The following is a 22,057-nucleotide window of genomic DNA, read 5'->3' on the forward strand; positions in this document are numbered from 1 at the left end:
CTCAACCAACTGAGCTATCCAGGTGCTGCTGCCTGTTCACATCTTTTGCCCACTTTTTTTTTTTTTTTAGTTTTCTTTTGCTATTATTATTGTTGGAGTTCTTTATATATCCTGGTTGCCAACCCTTTCTCAGATAGATGTTTCACAGTTGTTCTCTTCCAGGTGGTGGTTTTTCTAGAGCTTTTCTTATTTAAAAAAAAATATTTTATTTATTTATTCATGAGAAACACGCGGAGAGGCAGAGACACAGGCAGAGGGAGAAGCAGGCTCCCTGTGGGGAGCCCGATGCCGGACTTGATCCCAGGACCCCGGGGGTCACGATCTGAGCCGAAGGCAGACGTTCAACCACTGAGGCACCTAGGTGCCCCTCTAGCCCTTCTCTTAATGGTGTCTTTTGGATAAGCAGAAAATTTTGATTTTGATGAAATCTAATTTAGCAAACATATTTTTATTTATTTTTAAAGATTTTATTTATTTGAGAGAGGACAAGCAAGGTGAAGCACAGGAGGAGAAACAGACGGTCTGCTGAGCAGGGAGCCCAATGTGGGGTTCAATCCCTAAACTCCAGGATCATGACCTGAGCCGAAGGCAGACGCTTAACTGACTGAGCCACCCAGGAGCCCCAAGCAAATACATTTCTAAATGGTTATTGCATTCTTTGATTTGTCTGAGAAACTTTTTGCTTGTCCCTGAGTCATGGAGATTTTCATTCATGTTTTCTTCTAGAAGTTTACAGTTTTAGCTTTTATGTTTAGGCCTGTGATTCACCTCAAAATAATGTTTGTACATGATGTAGAGGTCAAGGTTCGTATTTTCCCCATACCTTGCTATTCTAGCAATAGTTTATGTGATAAAACTTTCCATTCCCCATCTGACTGCTTTGGCACTTCTTTTACAAATCAGATGATGGCATGAGTGTGGTTCCATTTCTAGGATCTCTTTCCTGTACCAGCTTCAACTGATTTTTGCCATGGGCTCAGTATTGCCAGACCTCCCAAATTTTAGAGGACAGCATAGAAACTCCAGTGCTTCTAAATGGGAATACATCTGCATTTTTAAACATTGAAAACCAACTCTAGTTTAAATGAGCAAACAGACAAAGAAACCAACTCTGTGCAACCAAAATAACTCACTCGGTCTGTGGCCTCGGGAGTAGGGGAGGTCATTTCAGCAGGAAGCTGGATATATGTAGAGCCAAGTATAAATCAAGGGCCTTATTTAAAGTAACAGAAAATGGGAATGTCCTCAGGGCGGGCAGGTGGGTTTCCACAGTCAGTGCAAGTCATTGAGAATTCACTGCCTGGACAAGATGAAAACCCAGGCCTGAGGTTTCGTTGGTGCCCAGGAGACCAGGGGAGTACTCTGTGGAGCTATTTGGAGTTGCAGCTAGAAACAATATCTGCAGAGAGGGCCAGGTGGGAGATTAGGAGAGGCCAGCACGCCCTGGGTTATAGTAGGGGGCCTGAGAGTGTAGCATCGAGGCAGACTAGTGCCAGGACAGAGACAAGGACCAAGAGAGTCCAGGGTGAGCTGATGTAGATAGAGTCAAGGGTCTGGAGGGCAGGGAACTAAGAAGGGGCCCTTCTGTAAGCTCAGGCCCAGAGAGATGCCTCATGGAGTTGGCTGAAGGCCTCTTTGGCTCTCTGGGGGGAGGTTGAGATGAAGCCAGAAGACATCCAACTGTAGATGCCACAGCTTCCAGGAGGGTTCTCAGCAGCACCACCTACTTGTCACCCCCAAGTTAAAGTTCCTAGTTTTTAACATTTTTAAGATTACCTTTTACATCTAAAATTTGCAATGGGTCCCATGTCACATGTTTCAAAAATAAAAGAATATTAAAAATGATCAATGAGAAGCCTTTTTTCCCACCTGTCTCCCATCTGCCCTGTTCCCGTCTTCAACCCCTCCACCCCCAAGTACCATTTGTACAGTTTATTTTTACTGCAACCGAGGACACTGTTTTGGCAGCCATGTCTGTCAGACAGAATGTCGGGTATGCTGGTTGGGCCGCATACGGTAGAGCTTGGTGCAAGTGGCTGCATGGAAGAGAAAATAAGCAAGCCTGCATTAAAGCCACATAGAAATTTGTTAGAACCAGGAAGTCATTCTACTTAAAGTGTGACATGGAAAAAAAAGTGTGACATGGTCCACTTGGCTATGGACCAAATTGTGTCTTCTCAAAATTCATATGTTGAATCTCTAACCCCCAGCTGCAAGGTATTTGGAGGTGGGGCCTTTGGGAAGCAATTAGGTTGAGCTGAAGTTAGGGTAAGGCCCCTGTGATGGGCTTCCGCATCCTTAGGAGGAGAGGAAGAGGCCAGAGCTCTTTCTGTGGCCACTGTGGACCTCCCCATGCCATGAGAAGGCAGGTGTCTGCAGGCCCGGAAGGGAGTTCTCACTAAGAGCCCGACCATGCCGGCACCCTGACGTCCACCTGCCACCCAGTCCACCTAACGCTGTTTTTTTTTTTTATTTTTTTAAGATTTAATTTATTTATTCATGAGAGACACAGAGAGGGGCAGAGACACAGGCAGAGGGAGAAGCAGGCTTCCTGCAGGGGATCCCAATGAGGGACTCCAGGATTAGACCTGAGCCAAAGGCAGATGCCCAACCACTGAGGCACCCAGGTGTCCCCACCCACACTGTCTCGTGAGGGCAGCCCCAGCTGGCTGAGACTGTACTCCGGCACCCAAAAGTGAGCTCTGAGTAAACAGTGGGAAGGGGACGCTGGTGGCTCAGCGGTTTAGCGTCTGCCTGCGGCCCGGGGCGTGATCCCGGGGTCCTGGGATGGAGTCCCGCATCGGGCTCCCTGCGTGGGGCCTGCTTCCCCCTCTGCCTGTGTCTCTGCCTCTCTCTCTCTGTGTCTCATGAATAAATAAATAATCAATTAATTAAATAAAAGGAAAAAAAAACAAAAAACAGTGGAAAGATCTCCAGTCCTTTGAAACATAACCCTGGAAGGGTTTTGCGGAGAGTGTGCTGTATTTGAACGCGCGGGCTCGCAGGGAGAGACTGCGCACCCCTGGTCGGGAGGAAGGGGACAGCCACGGGGACGCACTTAGGTGCACGAAGCCTGCGCTTGGAGGCGGGGGGGCGGGGGGGGGGGTGCCCGGAGCACCGCGAGCACCGGGGATGAAGTTCGTGCGCGTCTCCAGCTGCACTCGCCCCCGGGAGGACTTCCGAGGGGACAGTGAATGCATGTGAGGATGCGCCAGCCTTCAGGGGTGAGGGTGGCTTCCAGTTGGCCGCCCGGCTCCACTTCTGTGGGTTAGAGGGGATTTTCTCCGAGAGGATCTCATTTCCCCTGCCCGCTCGCGTTCGTCTCCATGGGGGGGATAATGCTGCCCTCTCCTGGGCTCAGCTTGCAGCTGCAGCCGCCGGCCTCGCGGAGGGGAGGCCCCCCCCCCCCCCCCCCCCCCCCCCCCCCCGCCCAGCCCCAGCCCTTGCTCGTTGCCACTGCAGCCAGGGGTCTCCCGCTTGCTAAGTCACTTCCTACAGCCACGGTGGGGTGGGCTTTCCCTTCAGGGCTACATCCCAGAGGCTGGGGGTGGGGTGGGGGGTGGGAGCTAAACAGAAGGCAACTTACGTGTGGGTCTCCCTGTCTCTAGAAATAGAGCTCATCTTTTTTTTTTTTTTTTTTTTGCTTTTTCTTTTTTCTTTCTTTCTTTCTTTCTTTTTTTTTTTTTAAGATTTTATTTATTCATGAGAGACAGAGAGAGAGGCAGGGACACAGGCAAAGGGAGGAGAAGCAGGCTCCATGCAGGGAGCTGGACGTGGGACTCGATCCTGGGAATCCAGGATCACGCCCTGAGCCAAAGGCAGACGCTAAACCACCAAGCCACCCAGGCGTCCCAGCTTTTGATTTCTCAACCACTTTTTATCTCATCCTACTCACCAAGCGGTCTCCTAGGCACTTGGGATACGGTGATCTAGATAGGCAAGGATTTCCAGCTTCCCGAAGCTTAGGGTCTAAAGAGGAGAGAGATGATAAGCCGTGAGTACAGGTGATACACATGCACGTGTGTTACACGTGGTAAGTGCTGCGATGGGAGAAAAATGTTTGGAATATAGCATAGCAGGGGGCATCCGGAATGCTAGGGGAGGTGCCCTGGTGAATAGGTGCACAAGGTAGGCCTCAGTGAGAAGGTAGCATTTGAGCAAATTCCCAGAGGAGGTGGGGGAGTTACCTGTGGGAGGTCTACAGGGGGGCCTGCAGAGGAAAGTGGACATCGGGAGCAATGCCCTATGGCAGGAGCTGGGCTAATGTGGCTGGAGCAGAGCTCTACGTCGGGGTGGGGGGTGGGGGGGTGGGGGAGGATAGAGTTAGAGGATGCTATGGGCCGAATTGAGTCCACCTCCCCCTCACTCATGTTGCAGTCCTAACCCGCAGTGTGTCAGAACGGGACCTTATTTAGAAATAGGGCTGTCCATTAGAAACGACAAATACCCACCATTTGCTTCCACGCGGATGGACCTGGAGGGTATTATGCTGAGTGAAATAAGTCAATCCGAAAAGGACAAACATTATATGGTCTCATTCATTTGGGGAATATAAAATTTAGTGAAAAGGAATAAAGGGAAAGGAGAGAAAATGAGTGAAAATATCAGTGAGGGTGACAAAACATGAGAGACACCTAACTCTGGGAAATGAACAAGGGGTGGTGGAAGGGGATGTGGGCGGGAGGTTGGGGTGACTGGGTGATGGGCCCTGAGGGGGGCACTCGGTGGGATGAGCACTGGGTGTTATGCTATATGTTGGCAAATTGAACTCCAATTAAAAAAAAAAAAAAGAAATGGGGGGGGGGTCCCTGGGTGGCTCAGTGGTTTAGCTCCGCCTTTGGCTCAGGGCTTGATCCTGGAGCCCCGGGATCGAGTCCCATGTCAGGCTCCCTGCATGGAGCCTGCTTCTCCCTCTGCCTGTGTCTCTGCCTCTCTCTGTCTTGTGAATAAATAAAATCTTAAAAAAAAAGAGAGAGAAAGAAATAAGGCTGTCAGGGTGTAAGTAGTTAGGAGGAGGCCATCAGAGGGTGCCCTAATCCAACATGACTGGGGTCCTTATAAAAAGGGGAGATATGGACACCAACACAGGCATCCCAGGAGAGCATCTCGAGATGATGAGGGCAGAGATGAGGGTGATGCATCTGTAAGCCAAGGAATGCCAAAGACGACCAGGAAACCAGCAGGCACTGAGACACAAGCCTGGAACAGATTTTCTCTCACGGCCCTCAGGAGGAACCAGCCCTGCTGACCCCCTTACCTTGGACATCCAGCCACCAGAACTGTAAGACAATAAATCTCTCTGTTTAAGCCTCCCGATCTGTAGTACTTTGTTGTGGTGGCTCCAGCACAGTAACACACAGGGATGATGAGGCGGGATGGGGGTGGGGAATGGTAGGAAAGCCTCTAAAGGATTTTGGCTTTTTTCAAGTTCATTTTTCTCATGATTAAATGGGATACATCTTCCCACATGTAAGCATTATTCAACATCAGAAAACCATTAATACAATTCACATGCTAATATATCTAAGAAGAAAAAAATCAAATGACTATCTACATACGCCTTTGGCAAACCTCAATATCTACTCCTGACTTAAAAAATAAAACTAATAAAAAAAAAAACTCAACATGACACCCTATGTTAACTACACTGGAATGGAAATTAGAAAAATAATTAAAGCCATCTAGACCTATAGGCAGAAAGCATTCTCAAATGTAGAAGAATGGAATTGTATTCATAAATAAGATAGAAACTAATCTTTCAATTACAAAAATCAGTTTTAAGACAAAAAAATAAAACTTCATAAAATCAGATAGGTGACAGCTTCTAAAAACAAGTATTAATGAAACTCCAGCTTTTATTTGGATTTTGCCGGCTTTTCCATTATCACCTCTTTCGGTACTAGGATCCAGTCCAGGGGACCGCGTTGCCTCTGGTTGGCATGTCACCCCAATCTCCTGTGACCTATTTTTGCACAGTCCTTCCTGGTTTCTCATGACCTTGATAGTCTTGGGGAGTACTGGCCAAGTATTCTGTAGAACACCTCCCCCTTGTGGGTTTGTCTGATGTTTTTTCCCCCTGATTAGATGGGTTTTAGAGAGAATACTGCAGGTGGAAGCCTTCTCATCATATCCTATTGGGAGCGTAAGAGCACACAGCATCCCTGGTGATGTCAGCCTTCCTTAATTGGTTACTGTAGTGTTTGCCAGGTTTCTCATCTGTGAAGCTACTTAAAATGCACTTAAAAAAATTAAAGCAGTGAAATTCATTATTTGGAGCCTTTGGAGGGCAATGAGAAGGCATGATATGATCTGACTTAGAATGTCAAAGAATCGGGATGCCTGGGTGGCTCAGCAGTTGAGAACCTGTCTTCAGCTCAGGGGATGATCCTGGGGTCCTGGGATCGAGTCCCACACCGGGCTCCTGCATGGAGCCTGCTTCTCCCTCTGCCTGTGTCTCTGCCTCTCTCTGTGTGTCCCTCATAAAAAAAAAAAAAAAAAAAAAAAAAAAAAAGAATGTCTCGTCATACCTGTCACTCTGGCAGATATGATGAGAACAGACTAGAAGAGCAGGAGGTCTGGGAGGTCGTCTTGGTAATCTAGGTGGGACAAAAGGGTAGCAGGGACCAGAGCGCCAGCTGTAGAGGTGGTGAGAAAATAGGAGTTGGAATCCATTCTGGTAGAATTGGCAGTTTTCTGGTAGATCGAATATTGAGTATGAGAGATGGAGGAGTGTCAACGAAGAGCCTACAAAGTGGCCACAGCTCCTGGAAGGAAGGAGTTGCCATCAGCTGAGCTGAGAGGAAGATTCCGATCTGCCACTTTGCTCCTCTCCGCTACTTCATCGTTTTGCCTGATTTATTGGGTGCCAGGGCTGGCTGCAGGACCCAGTGCAAAATAAAAGTGTGGACCCCTTGTTCCAAAAGCAGGAGAAAAGCACGTTTCTTTCTTCTCTGATTGCTTTGCTAACCGGATTCTGTGTTTTGTTTTGTGTTTTCTTTTCAGTGGGCTCCACGTTGGAGCTCCAAGTGCGGAACTTCAGTGGGCTCCAAGTGTGGGGCTTGAACTCACAACCCTGCGATCAAGACCTGGGCTTACTTGACCACCCCTGAAGACAGTCTCTAGCGGACTCTGTGTTTTTTATTTGCTATTTGCTGCTGCGCTCCCTGAAAACATAGGGCTCTTGTGGGGTGGGGAGTGGGAGGCTGGGCCCAAGGAGGGGGGGCTGCATGCGAGCTGAGCTTCCAACCCTTGTGTGTGCTCCGCTCTCCCACCAGACTTTGCTCAGAAGACACGGATTCCAAGATAAAATTATTTTTTTTTCCAAGATAAAGTTATTAAGAATTTCATGGCAGCGACCGCAAAGCATTATGCCCAAGCTCAGGGCTCTGCACTGGTCACACACCCACTCCCTGTTTGGCATCTCCTCGCATGTGTCACACGGTTTGCGGAGCACCAAGAATGCAAAACAGAATCCTTTATAGTTCCTGCCCTTAAGGAGGGGCAAGGAACGAAGGGATGGTTTGTGAATCACTTCCCTGGGCCAGAGTCTTGCCTATTTACAGCCCAGTGGGAGGAAAAGACTCCTAAAAATGATTCAATAATGCAATCTGGAAACCACAACGGTGGAGAACCTGGGTGGGTGACACGGGAGCCCCGAGGGGAGGCGGAGGAGGGTGCAGGGCCTTCAGGGCTTAAGGAGTTGGGACTTCAGCGGACAGGAGGCTCAGGGTCCTGGACATCTGCTCACAAACCTAGTTGGACCAGCAAATCTGAGTGAGGAGAGGGGGAAATGGCCACTAGAGGGTTATTCACTGTTTGGTGTTTTTTTTTTTTTTTCTTTTGGTGAAAATGACTAAAGACATGTATATGTATTTTTTTTTAATTGTGGAAGTTATACTAGTTTTAGAAATTGGGCAACATCAAAAGATACAAACAAGAAAGCAACTGTCTGTAATCCCACTGCCCAAAGGTAGCCACCGTTAACATCTGGACTCTTGGGATCCCTGGGTGGCGCAGCGGTTTGGCACCTGCCTTTGGCCTAGGGCGCGATCCTGGAGACCGGGATCGAATCCCACGTCGGGCTCCCGGTGCATGGGGCCTGCTTCTCCCTCTGCCTGTGTCTCTGCCTCTCTCTCTCTCTCTCTGTGACTATCATAAATAAAAAAAATAAAAATAAATAAATAAATAAAAATAAAGCCACTTAAAAAAAAAAAAAAAACATCTGGACTCTTCCTTATTTTTCCCTGTGTGCTTACACACATTAATTACAGAGTGCTGGGGCAGCCCGGGTGGCTCCGCGGTTTAGCGCCGCCTTCAGCCCAGGGCCTGATCCTGGGGACCCCGGATCGAGTCCCACGTCCCATTCCCTGCATGGAGCCTGCTTCTCCCTCTGCCTCTCTTTCTCTCTCTCTCTCTCTCTCTCTCTCTCTCTCATGAATAAATAAATAAAATCTTAAAAAAATAATTACAAAGTGCTATCATACTGTGCATTCTGCTTGTTAACTCTTATTTGCTCTTGGCATCCTGTTATCTTGGCATCCGTAACATTAACTATAGCTATACATCGTTATGTTTAATGGACACACAGCATTCTATTGTATAGATCTACTATAATTTTTTTTAAGATTTATTTATTTATGATAGAGAGAGAGAGAGAGAGAGGCAGAGACACAGGAGGAGGGAGAAGCAGGCTCCATGCCGGGATCCTGACGCGGGACTCGATCCGGGGGCTCCAGGATCACGCCCTGGGCCAAAAGCAGGCGCTAAACCGCTGAGCCACCCAGGGATCCCTGATCTACTATAATTTGTATAAAAGTTTTGGACGGGTACTGAAGTTATTACCAACTCGTATTACATGAACAACCCTGTGATAAGCTTTGTCTTGCCACCCTCCCTCCCTCCCTTCTTCCCTCTCTCCCTTCCATTCCTCACATTAAGTGGGATTGTAGGATCAGAGGGGCTGCATTGTTTAGGGTGTTTGATGCATATTCTCCCAACAGGACTGTGGGGGGCGTGTATAAAGCCCGCGCATGGTGACTGAACATTTCTTATCTGCCAGATACTGTGCTAAGCACTTTACATGTATTAACTCATTGATCCTCATATCAATTCTATGAGCTGGGTGCTACTTTTCTTCTAATATTACAGAGAACACTGGAGCACTGAAAGAGTATCCAGGCCTCCAAAGGGCACATAACTGGCCAGGGACAGAACTGGGATTTGCGCCACGGTGGTTTGGTTCCAGAGCCCATGCTCTATGCCAGTTCATCATCACACACTTCCCGGAGGCAAGTATTATTATCCTCATTTTTATGGATAAAGATTTTTTTTTAGTCCTTTTCCTAAGCTTTAATTTTAGTTCCAAGAATAAAGATATTTTGATACACTTTAAGAAACTCATCCAAGATCATAAACCAATAAAGGAAGGCCTGTACTTGAAGCATGATCTGTCTGACTCCACAGCAGAGATCACACGAGGATTTCTGAATTCGTTCAGGAGCGTGTTCTCAGATGGGCTTTTACATGCTTACTTTTTATTTAAAGATTTTATTTATTCATGGGAGACACACACACACACACACACACACAGAGAGAGGCAGAGACACGGGCGGAAGGAGAAGCAGGCTCCCTGCGGGGAGCCCCATGTAGGACTTGATCCCAGGACCCCGGAGTCACAACCTAAGGCAGATGCTCAACCACTGAGCCACCCAGGTGCCCTTTATGTGCTTACTTTTCAAGGTTCCTCTTTGGCTTCCGCCAGAGCTTGGTGATCAGGGCTAGGAGGTGTGCACCTGCCCAGGTCATACCTCCGTCAAGTCCTCTCTTACCCTGACTGTCACAGCCTGGACCTGACATTCCTCTCCTCTCATCCTAGGTCACTTTTGTCTGTCTTTCTTCTCCTTCTTCTTCTCCTTCTTCTTCTCCTTCTTCTTCTTCTTCTTCTTCTTCTTCTTCTTCTTCTTCTTCTTCTTCTTCCTCTTCTTCTCTTTTCTTTTTAGATTTTATTTATTTATTTGAGAGAGTGCAAAAGCACAAGCTGGGGGAGGGGCAGAGGGAGAAGGAGAATCAGGCTCTCCACAGAGCAGGGAACCCAACTCAGGACTTGATTCAGAGACCCTGAGATCATGACCTGAGCTGAGGGCAGATGCCTAACCAACTGAGTCACCCCGGCGCTCCTCACTTTTGTTTTTCTAGAACTCTTTCAGTTGGTCAGAGTTTTGGTTGCAAGTAACAGAAAGCAGTCTGAAGTGGTCTTCACAAGAAACAACCAAAAAGTCCCTGGGGAAGATGGCCTCTGGGTATGGTTTGTTCAGAACTCTGGCTCTGTTTCTCTGTGATTGTCTCAGTTCTGCTTTTTTCTCTGTGTTAGTTTTTATTCTTGGGCTGGTTTGCCATTTATATACCAAGATGGCTCTGAGTTATAGCAAGACGACATCCTTGCTTTTCCACGGTCACCAAACAACCATCCCGAACGTAGCTCTGCATGGACCATCTTAGGTCACATACTTACCCTGCACCTGTTACTATGGCAATGGGGATGATCACTGGGGGAGAGGGGTGAACCTTCTCTCCTCCACCTCCTTTGCCTCTATTTTGGTCCCCAGGTCCAAGTGGATCCTTCTGCAGGAATGGGAGGAGATGCTGACGCTGGCATCCAAGCTGATCCAGGGACGGAATAGATAGACTTGCAGCCATATTGTGCTGTTCACATGCTCTTGCATAGATGCTTCCATTGTCAGAACAGAGGGGCAAGAAGAGGCCTCCGCGTTTTGCTAGAGGCCTGGCATTCAGGCTACACATGTCACAACAATCTTTGTGGCACTGGATGTTCTGCACAGGATAGAAAGATGCTTTCTCATTAAGAACATTATAGATCCATGGAAGAGGGAGCAAGCAGTTCTGTTTTTTTGTATATATTTTTATTGGAGTTCGACTTGTCAACATATAGCATAACACCCAGCGCCCATCCTGTCAAGTGCCCCCCTCAGTGCCCGTCACCCAGTCACCCCATCCCCCCCACCTCCCTTTCCATTACCCCTTGTTCGTTTCCCAGAGTTAGGAGTCTCTCATGTTCTGTCTCCCTCTCTGATATTTCTCACTCATTTTTCTCCTTTCCCCTTTATTCCCTTTCACTATTTTTTATTTCCCCAAATGAATGAAACCATATAATGTTTGTCCTTCTCTGACTGACTTACTTCACTCAGGATCATACCCTCCAGTTCTATCCACATCGAAGCAAATGGTGAGTATTTGTCATTTCTAATGGCTGAGGAATATTCCAGCATATACATAGACCACAGCTTCTTTATCCATTCATCTGTCGATGGACACTGAGGCTCCTTCCACAGTTTGGCTATTGTGGACATTTCTGCTATAAACATCGGGGTGCAGGTGTTCCGGTCTTTCACTGCATCTGTATCTTTGGGGTAAATCCCCAGCAGTGCAATTGCTGGGTTGTAGGTTAGCTCTATTTTTAACTCTTTGAGGAACCTCCACACAGTTTTCCAGAGTGGCTGCACCAGTTCACATTCCCATCAACAGTGCAAGAGGGCTCCCCGTTCTCCACATCCTCTCCAACATTTGTTGTTTCCTGTCTTGTTAATTTTCCCCATTCTCACTGGTGTGAGGTGGGATCTCATTGTGGTTTTGATTTGTATTTCCCTGATGGCAAGTGAGGTGGAGCACTTTCTCATGTGCTTGTTGGCCATGTTTAGGTCTTCTTTGGTGAAATGTCTGTTCATGTCTTTTGCCCATTTCATGATCGGATTGTTTATTTCTTTGCTGTTGAGTTTAATAAGTTCTTTTTTAAAAAAAGATTTTATTTATTTATGAAAGACACACAGAGAGAGAGAGAGAGAGAGAGAGAGAGAGAGAGAGAGAGGCAGAGACACAGGCAGAGAGAGAAGCAGGCTCCATGCAGGGATCCCGACTTGGGACTCGATCCTGGGTCTCCAGGATCACATCCCAGACTAAAGGCAGTGCTAAACTGCTGAGCCACCTGGGATGCCCATAATAAGTTCTTTATAGATCTTGGAGACTAGCCCTTTATCTGATATGTCATTTGCAAATATCTTCTCCCATTATGTAGGTTGTTTTTTAGTTTTGTTGACTGTTTCATTTGCTGTGTGGAAGCTTTTTATCTTAAGTCCCAATAGTTCACTTTTGCTTTTGCTTCCCTTGCCTTCATGGATGTATCTTGCAAGAAGTTGCTGTGGCCAAGTTCAAAAAAGGGTGTTGCTTGTGTTCTCCTCTAGGATTTTGATGGATTCTTGTCTCACATTTAGATCTTTCATCCATTTTGAGTTTATCTTTGAGTATAGTGTAAGAGAATGGTCTAGTTTCATTCTCCTGCACGTGGCCGTCCAATTTTCCCAGCACCATTTATTGAAGAGACTGTCCTTTCTCCAGTGGATAGTCTTTCCTGCTTTGTCGGATATTAGTTGACCATAGAGTTGAGGACCCATTTCTGCGTTCTCTATTCTGTTCCATTGATCTATATGTCAGTTTTTGTGCCAGTACCACAGTGTATTGATGATCACAGCTTTATAGTACAACTAGAAATCCAGCATTGTGATGCCCCCATCTCTGGTTTTCTTTCTCAAAATTCCCCTGACTATTTGGGGTCTTTTCTGATTCCTCACAAATCTTAACATTATTTGTTCCAACTCCCTGAGGAAAGTACATGGTATTTTGATAGGGATTGCATTAAATGTGTAAACTGCCCTGGGTAGTATTGACATTTTCACAATATTAATTCTTCCAATCCATGAGCATGGAATATTTTCCCATCTCTTTGTGTCTTCCTCAATTTCTTTCCGAAGTGTTCTGTAGTTTTTAGAGTATAGATCCTTTACCTCTTTGGTTAGGTTTATTCCTAGGTATCTTATCCTTTTGGGTGCAATTGTAAATGGGATTGACTCCTTAATTTCTCTTTCTTCAGTCTCATTGTTAGTGTATAGAAATGCCAGTGATTTTTGGACATATATTTTGCATCCTGCCACACTGCCGAATTGCTGTATGAGTTCTAGCAATCTTGGGGTGGAGTCTTTTGGGTTTTCTATGTACAGTATCATGTCATCTGCGAAGAGGGAGAGTTTGACTTCTTCTTTGCCAATTTGCCTTTTATTTCTTTTTGTTGCCTGATTGCTGAGGCTAGGACTTCTAGTACTATGTTGAATAACAGTGGTGACAGTAGACATCCCTGTCATGTTCCTGATCTTAGGGGAAAGGCCCTCAATGTTTCCCCATTGAGAATGATATTTGATGTGGGCTTTTCGTAGATGGCTTTTAAGATATTGAGTGAGGAATGTTCCCTCTATCCCTACACTCTGAAGAGTTTTGGTCAGGAATAGATGCTGCGTTTTGTCAAATGCTTTCTCTGCATCTATTGAGAGGATCATATGGTTCTCATGTTTTCTCTTGTTGTTATGATCTATCACGTTGATTGTTTTACGAGTGTTGAACCACCCTTGCATCCCAGGGATAAATCCCACTTGGTCATGGTGGATAATCTTCTTAATGTATTGTTGGATCCTATTGGCTTGTATCTTGTTGAGAATTTTTGCATCGTGTTCATCAGGGATATTGGTCTATAATTCTCCTTTTTGGTGGGGTCTTTGCTTTTGGAATTAAGGTGATGCTGGACTCATAAAACGAGTTTGGAAGTATTACGTCCCTTTCTATCTGTCAGAACAGCTTTAGTAGAATAGGTATTGTTTCTTCTTTAAACGTTTGATAGAATTCTCCTGGGAAGCCATCTGGCCCTGGACTTTTGTAATGTTGGGAGGTTTTTGACGACTGCTTCAATTTCCTCCCTGGTTTTGGCCTGTTCAGGTTTTCTATTTCTTCCTGTTCCAGTTTTGGTAGTTTGTGGTTTTCCAGAAATGCGTCCATTTCTTCTAGATTGACTAATTTATTGGCGTATAGCTGCTCATAATATGTTTTTAAAATTGTTTGTATTTCCTTGGTATTGGTTGTGAGCTCTCCTTTTTCATTTGTGGGTTTATTGATTTGAGTCTTTTTTCTTTTTAATAAGGCTGGCTAATGGTTTATCTATCTTATTAATTCTTTCAAAGAACCAACTCCTGGTTTTGTTGATCTGTTCTACAGTTCTTCTGGTCTCTATTTCATTGAGTTCTGCTCAAATCTTTATTAACTCTCTTCTGCTTGGTGTAGATTTTATTTGCTGCTCTTTCTCCAGTTCCTTTAGGTGTGAGGTTAGCTTGTATATTTGAATTTTTTCCAATTTTTTGAGGGATAGGAGCAAGCAGTTCTGAGTGGGAAGGTGCATACGAACGATATATTGGGTGGGCAGGCTTGCTGGAACATTTTAAAGTGGGTAACATTTTATTCCAAGCTCACCTATATGTGCCTTTCCCCTCTTTCAGTGCAATGCTCTTCCATTTCTTTCATCCACGAAGGTGAGGAGATTCTTTTTAACTCTGGTTGTCTGGGTCCCTTCCCACTGGAGACCTCAGTGACCACCATTGCCACTGCCACAACCACCCTGAGGGAGTGCTACTCCTTTACTCCTTGGGCTTGATGGTGGACCAGACCCTTCCCTCATACCTCAGTCATTCACTGATTAGACTGGAATGTCGGACTGCCTGAACTCAGGGCTTAAGAAAACCAGAAGGGAATTAGGGACAAAGAGGGACTTAAAAGTATTAGCTAGGGCTGGGTCTTTCTCATTGGGTCCCGGTCCTGCAACTACCGCCCCCTTGTGGCAGACACTCTCTTTTCCCAGGCTTCAGCTTGCACTTGAGTCTGCATAGGTGTTTTGCAGACAGGCCCCAGTCAGTTTCCTCCTGTGTTACCAGTCACTGTTTTCTGCCCCAGAATTACTTTTTCCCAGATGATTAATAAGGGGATGTCCATTCCCTTCAGGGAATACCCTGCTTTCAAGTCCTTTCTGGTCTAGACAATCAGATCACAATAGTCCAACACCAGTAAAAGCAAAGGATGGGTGGCCCCAGGGCAATTGTCTCCTTATACTTCCTGCCACTTTTTATGAATGATAGGAGAAACCCAGGAGGAGAGCATGCCTTAGCTTAGAAAGTACACTTGCCAGTGGCAGACCTTAGGCACCGGGGGCATGATTAATTGGCATTTATGGTAAGGGGCAGACTTTATACTTGAACAGATCGATATTAACTTTAAACTATAGAGGATGGTTGGAAAAGAACAACGCCAGACAGACCAGCCTGGCCGTGTGGAAGTGAAGCTTTCAGGCACGCCTCATACATGACTGTGTGGCTGACAGCAATAGACGCTCTGAATCATGGTGGTGACCTGATCCGTGAATCAGAGCAGATATGTCTAATGTCATTTCTTCTACAATTATTTATTTATTTATTTATTTATTTATTTATTTATTTATTTATTAAATGGTATCTCACTGTGCTTTTGTCATTTGACAGTGTGCATTTTCTTACTTTTTTTTTTTTTTAAGATTTTTATTTATTTATTCATGACACACACACACACACACACACACACAGAGGCAAAGACAGGCAGAGGGAGAATCAGGCTCCATGCAGGGAGCCTGACGTGGGACTCGATCCGGGACTCCAGGATCAGGCCCTGGGCTGCACGCAGCACTAAACCGCTGAGCCACTCGGGCTGCCCAACAACCATTGATTTAACACCAACTTTGTTCCCTGGCGGAGGATCAGAAGATGGATCAGATCAGAGAGGGTCTCTATTCTCTAGAGGCTCACAGTCTGGGGGGCACTGGGGGAGACTGACTTGTAAACACATCGTTATAACACATCGTTATAACATGAACGTGGGTTCATGTTGTAACAATGGAGAAGTGGGTACCATACCAGAGGAGTAAAGCCAGGGACAAACATTAGCTACTGGGAACAGCTGAGGCAGGGTCCAAGAAGCCATTCTATATTCTGAGAGCGGAGCAAGAAGAGCTTAACCCCAACTCCTCTGTTCATGGATTGCCCCAGCGCCGATGGTCTTCTTGTCTGGCCAGGCTGTAGGAGTGGTCCCTGCCCCCAGCCTCAGGCCATTCTAATCAACCAGTTGTTGATAGTGGTTGTGTGGTGTGTGGGGTGAGGGAGGATAGTTCTCCCTCTCATCTTCTTGACATTCCCCTCCAACCGGGACCACCCCAAAGAAGCCTACAAGAGAAGTAAAAACTGTGTGCTTGTTGTCCAAACGCAGCTTAAGGACAGCCCTCCACCTCCTTCCCACCAGATCACTCCCCCCAATCCCTCCTAAGTGTGTGTGGGGGTGCTCTTACCAGGCCGGCCTACAGTGGACTCCTTCTGAAGTCTCTACTATAAAAAGAAAAAACCCTCTGCTCTTTATTTATGTCCAAGGAAGTTGGAAGCTTTCAAAGATGATCTACTAGGGAATTTAAGGGATAAACAAGTGGACACACATGCAAGAAAATGAAAAGAACAAAAATAGTCATCCATGTGGAGAGTTCAGAGAGAGAACTCTTAACTCCACCTTCATGTCTGATACCTCTGCTTGGACATCTGGGTCCTGGGAGGCTCTGATCCCCTGTGGTCCCTTGATATCATCTATTACCCATATATGGATGTGGGCAGGGCTCAGAGAGGAGGCATGTGGTGACAAGGCTTCCCTATTTCCCTTTATTCATCAAGGTTCTTCGAACTGTTAAGTCATTCTGGTCTCTGAGCTCCAGGCTTTTACAGTTGGACACACCTAGCCAGTGCCTCAGGTAGGAAGCCATTTCTGTTGCCAGGACTATCCTTGGGGAGGGAGACTTGGTTTGACTATATTTTAGAAAATGCATCCATTTCTCTGGGACCTGAAGATTTCTGCTCACTTGGCTTCCTGCCTCCTCCCTTGTGACCACTTATTCAATTCTGATCTCATACATGGCTGTAGTTGGTAACAAGGGGGGACACAGTCTTGTCACCTCCTCCTTTCACACCTCTCCATTTTTGTTGGGGAAGAGGCTTAAGTTTCCCCAATCTGCTGTTTATTGCTTTGCCCTCAAATGCAGTCTTCTATAAAAATTCAGTATCTGCAGACAGAAAAAACATACTAATGTGTGAATCAGAATGATAGAACCTCAGGCCTGAGAGCAGCTAAGGGGTTATATATGCTGCCTCCCTCCACTTGCAGATGAGAAAACAGAAATCTATAAAGGTAAAACAACCCACTGAAAGTCATGCAGGTTATTATTGATAAATAAGGATAGAGCGAGGACTGATACCAGATATCCTTATTTCCAGTCTTGGTAACTTCCCAAAGATCTTCATATTGTTTTCTGGAGAGCCTGGGAGTTTTGGGGGAGTCACCTTAACAGCTGTTTGGGTAGAAATAGCAGGACCTCCTTCTTCCCAGCAGATGAGTTTTTGTTGGTTTTACGTGTTGGTCTTTTGGTGTGGTTTTGCTCCAGTAAAGTGTTTCACGATTTAGAAAGATATTCGAACACTGCTGATGGCTCTGTGGATGTTTAGGGGGTGATAACAGGGTATAAAAGATTCCCTCAAATGATGATGCTATGAACTCGACCTCTAAAGAAGCTCAAAATAGATAAGAGAAGGAAGGGATCTCCTGTTGCCAAACCAGCAGAAAAGCAGAAGATATCCCAGTAACTGTTCTTACATCCTTGATTGAGTGACTTTAATCTGAGTTACTAAATCACATTTCTTTCCTTTGAATCTTTCAACTAGATTGAACCATGACTGTCTTTATGATAAATATGTGGAACGTTACGGATTGGTGGGAGTCGGGTGAGGATGAATTTGGAGACATCACTGGCACACCACCCACAGAAATATATAGTCCCTGTAAGATAGACACTGAGACAGTCAACAAGTATGCCGTGGTCGTCATCTATGCCTTGGTCTTTGTGCTGAGCCTGCTGGGAAACTCCCTAGTCATACTGGTTGTCTTATACAGTCAGATCGGCCACTCTGTCACCGACGTCTACCTGCTGAACCTGGCCATAGCTGACCTGCTCTTCGCCCTGACCTTGCCTATGTGGGCTGTCTCCAAGGTAAAGGGCTGGATCTTTGGCACACCCCTGTGCAAGATCGTCTCGCTCCTGAAGGAAGTCAACTTCTACAGTGGTATTCTCCTACTGGCCTGCATCAGCATGGACCGCTACCTGGCCATTGTCCATGCCACCCGCAGGCTGACCCAGAAGAGGCACTGGGTCAAGTTCATATGCTTAGGCATCTGGGCCCTGTCCCTCCTCCTGTCCCTGCCCATCTTCGTCTTCCGCAGGGCCATCAATCCCCCCTACTCCAGCCCAGTCTGCTACGAGGACATAGGTGCCAATACAACAAAATTGCGGATAGTGATGCGGGTCCTGCCCCAGACCTTTGGCTTCATTGTGCCCCTGATGATCATGCTGTTCTGCTATGGGCTCACCCTGCACACCCTGTTTAAGACCCACATGGGACAGAAGCACCGGGCCATGCGGGTCATCTTTGCTGTCGTGCTCGTCTTCCTGCTCTGCTGGCTGCCCTACAACCTGGTCCTGGTCGCAGACACCCTCATGAGGTTCCATGCCATCGAGGAGACCTGTCAGCGCCGCAGTGACATTGGCCGCGCCCTGGATGCCACCGAGATTCTGGGCTTCTTCCACAGCTGCCTTAATCCCCTCATCTATGCCTTCATTGGCCAGAAGTTTCGCCATGGACTCCTCAAGATCATGGCCTTCCATGGGCTCATCAGCAAGGAGTACCTGCCCAAGGACAGCAGGCCTTCTTTTGTTGGCTCTTCTTCAGCGAACACTTCTACTACTTTCTAAGCACCCCTTGCCCCGGTTGCAGTCCCTCGGGGCTCTCCCTCGCCATCAGCATCCCGTTCCAAACCTCATGTCCACTGGCTGTTCACAGTCTCTGTGTCAAGGCAGCTCCCAGCTGTGGTTCCAGGGAGTTGCTGGGGCCACGTCCTTTTCAGGCCCATTGTATGGTTTAGGGAGCCTGCCCTGGGGCCCCACCCCTTACTATAGCTACAGTGTCAGCTGCTAGAGCTCACTGAGCCCACAGCACTCTGTTCTCTGAGGCAGCTAAAGATGTTTAAAAGACATCCTTTTACATGACACCAGAAAGTTCCTACCATTGGGAGCCTTTAGTGGCAAGTGGCATTAGTAGCTGCCCCAACTCTCCCTTTCTTGCTTGCCAGCAAAGCCCTCCTCCCTTGAGAGAGGCTGAAAAGGACAGGTACTCACTTCTAAAGACTCCCTTAAGCTAGGAGTGGCCTTGTCATTCACTTCTGACTGCTGAACTTTTAGGACAATGGTGTGCTGGGAAACAACTCTCCCGGGGGAAAGAAATCTTGGTTTGTGGCATTTGCCAGGTGGCCTGGTGTACATGCCCCCACCACGGTGATTTCAAGGGTTTTCAAGTGTTTGGCAACCAGCTCACAAAAATCTAGGAAATGTAATGAGCTGCTTTCACAAGCAGGTACAAACTGGCTTCAGCACACCATTGCTTAAGAGGAAGTCTACTGGGGCCAGGGACTCCTGGGAAGTACTCCTGATTGAAAAAAGAAACGCATACACACACACACACACACACACACACACACACACACACACATACACATCCTTGGTTCATTCTTGCCTTTGAATATGGTTGTAGGATACGATGTGACAGAGAAGTAAAAAGTGTGCTCAACACACTGAGGCAGATGGAGCGGGTGAGGACAAAGAGCCCAGAAGGAAACCTAAGCATAAATGGTCAAATGATTTTCAACAAGGGGCACCAAGAGTATTCAATGGGGAGAGGATAGTCGTTCAACAAATGGTGTTGGGCAGAGTAGCTATCCACACACACAGGAACGAACTTGGTCCCTTTCCTTACACTGTCTACAGCAGTTAACTCAAAATGGGTCAAAGACCTAATAATAAGCTGAATCTATAAAACTCTTAGAAGAAAATACAAAGGAAACGCTTCATCTGGTTTGAGGTTGGGGATGGAGAGAAGTTCAGAGATGAGGTTTAGATCAAGGTTGAGACTGGAATCAGGGATGAGGTTGGAGTTAGAGGTGATGCGGCAGGGAGCCAGAGATGGGGTGGCAGCTTGGGACAAGGTGGAAGGTAAGAAAAGGATGCGTGTCGGGTACAGGAGGAGATGCAGAATAAGGAGAAGCTGGGGCTGGGGTTAATGATATTCAGGGAAGTTCAATGGGGTTGGGACTAGGTATGGAGTGAAGTGTAGGAATGGGATCAGTGTGCAGGTGTGGTGGGGCTCAGGGAGGGATGTCAGAACTGGAGTGAATGTCAGGGGCTACTCCAGTTAGTGGCTGGAGCAAAGAGACATCACTGGCAGAGTCATCATTTTCTGGGGAGCATTGTCTAAGATGTTTTCTGGGGGCCAGGATGGAGGTACCTCGGCTGTTCAACTGAGGCTCTCCAAGTGGGTTGATGAGAAAAGCTGGAAGAATGCAGAAGAAAACCAGGGAGGAAGGCTGGCAACTGGGCCTGGGAACCTCCCCCTTCCTTCCCTCTCTCCCTTCCTCCCTCCCCTAAAGCACTTCCACCTCTCCTGTGACGGGCTTAAATGCCCATCTTCCTTCATCCTCTGCTGTCCCAAAGACAACTTGGTCAGGGGCTTCAGTAAGTAAACAGAGATCCTTATTGGGTCTGGGGAAATGCAAATGACTAATACGTATCTGAAAAGGCCAAAACTTGGCCTCGATAGGAACCTGGGAAGTGGGAATCAAACAGCAATAAAATAACTTGAAAGTGTTTCAAAGAGAGAGGGATATACAGTTGACTCTCAAACAACACGAGTTTGCATTGCATGGGTCTACTTACATGTGGATTTTGTTTGTTTGTTTTTTGTTTTTTTTTTTACATGTGGATTTTTAAAATAACTACAGTGCTGTAAATCTATTTTCATCATGATTTTTAAAAAATTTTAAGTACAGTCTACTCCCTCCAACCCAACATGGGGCTTGCACTCACGACCCCAAGACCAAGAGTCACATGCTCCACCAACTGAGCTAGCCAGGTGACCTTCATGATCTTCTCAATAACGTTTTCTCCAGCTTACTCCATTGTAAGGATACAGTATATAGAGCACACCCAATATGTGTTCATCAATGATTTTTGTTATTGGTAAGGCTTCTGGTCAACAGTAAGTTGTTAGCAGTTAAGTTTTAGGGGAGCCAAAAGTTACATACAAATTTTCAACAGCACGGTGGGGTCCGTGTCTCTAACCCCTGTGTAGTTTTAAGGGTCAACTGTAGTCAGAATTTCCTTTGGGGGTGGGGGATGGGGTAACTGGGTGATGGACATGAAGGAGGGTGCGTGATGTAATGAGCACTGGGTGTTATATAAGACTAATGGATCACTGACCTCTACTTATGAAACTAATAATATATGTCAATTGATTGAATTTAAATAAAAATAAACAGCAAAACAAAAGAATTTCCTTTAAACAGGGGTGGCATTGTTCCAGTAGATTTTCTTTTAAGATTTTATTTATTTATTCATGGCAGACACAGAGAGAGAGAGAGAGAGAGAGAGAGGCAGAGGGAGAAGGGGGCTTCATGCAGGGAACCCAACGTGGGACTCGATCCCAGGTCTCCAGGATCACACCCCGGGCTGCAGGCAGGGCTAAACCGCTGAGCCACAGGGGCTGCCCTCCCTTAGATTTTCAATGCAATGTGTAATTCTCTGGGTAGACCTCAAGACACAAATGATTTGGATTCAGATCTGTATCAATGTCAGGAGGTGGGTCCTAAAATAAAATAATGAAATATAAAAAGCAAGTGTTTCAACCACTAGATAGGGTAAGGATTAGATACGTGGTCAAGGTCAGGGAGATGGTTCACCTCAGAGAGGGCGCAGCATCCAGGGTGAGCCTGGGATCAGGGATGGGGTGCATCTTGGGAGGGGACTGGGGTATCAGAGATGGTAGAGAGCGAGGGATGGGACTAGGTTAGAAATGTGGGCAACATCAAGGATAGAGTGGGGGACAGGGATTGGGATATGTTCAGTGCCTGCTGATTTTAAGTCTTGAAAATTTGTTTTAGGGGAAGCTGGCTGGCTTAGTGGAAAGAGCATGGGACTCTTGATCTCAGGCTCATGATTTTGAGCCCCACC

At 46.5% G+C, this 22,057-nt stretch overlaps 1 protein-coding gene and 1 long non-coding RNA gene across 3 annotated transcripts in view; both read left to right on the forward strand.

The window, feature by feature from the left end:
- LOC140596010 (uncharacterized) overlaps positions 1-8,185 on the forward strand; it is a 31,007-nt gene extending 22,822 nt beyond the window's left edge. For both annotated transcript variants that reach the window (XR_011998032.1, XR_011998033.1), the window contains one exon: positions 7,003-8,185. This is a non-coding gene — a long non-coding RNA (uncharacterized lncRNA). The remainder of the gene's footprint in view (positions 1-7,002) is intronic.
- Positions 8,186-16,615: 8,430 nt separating this feature from the next.
- On the forward strand, positions 16,616-21,376 carry LOC112922479 (C-X-C chemokine receptor type 2-like). The gene is made up of 2 exons (XM_026002049.2): positions 16,616-16,702; positions 17,667-21,376. Exon 2 carries the CDS (start codon positions 17,675-17,677, stop codon positions 18,749-18,751), a length of 1,077 nt encoding a protein of 358 aa, XP_025857834.2. The 5' UTR covers positions 16,616-16,702; positions 17,667-17,674; the 3' UTR covers positions 18,752-21,376.
- Positions 21,377-22,057: the final 681 nt, after the last annotated feature.

Source organism: Vulpes vulpes, chromosome 16 (genome assembly GCF_048418805.1).
Source record: "Vulpes vulpes isolate BD-2025 chromosome 16, VulVul3, whole genome shotgun sequence".
NCBI classification, from domain to species: Eukaryota; Metazoa; Chordata; class Mammalia; order Carnivora; family Canidae; genus Vulpes; species Vulpes vulpes.

Coding starts and splice junctions, on each gene's coding strand:
- LOC112922479 (XM_026002049.2), top strand. CDS start 17,675: ATGACTGTCTTTATGATAAATATGTGGAACGTTACGGATTGGTGGGAG.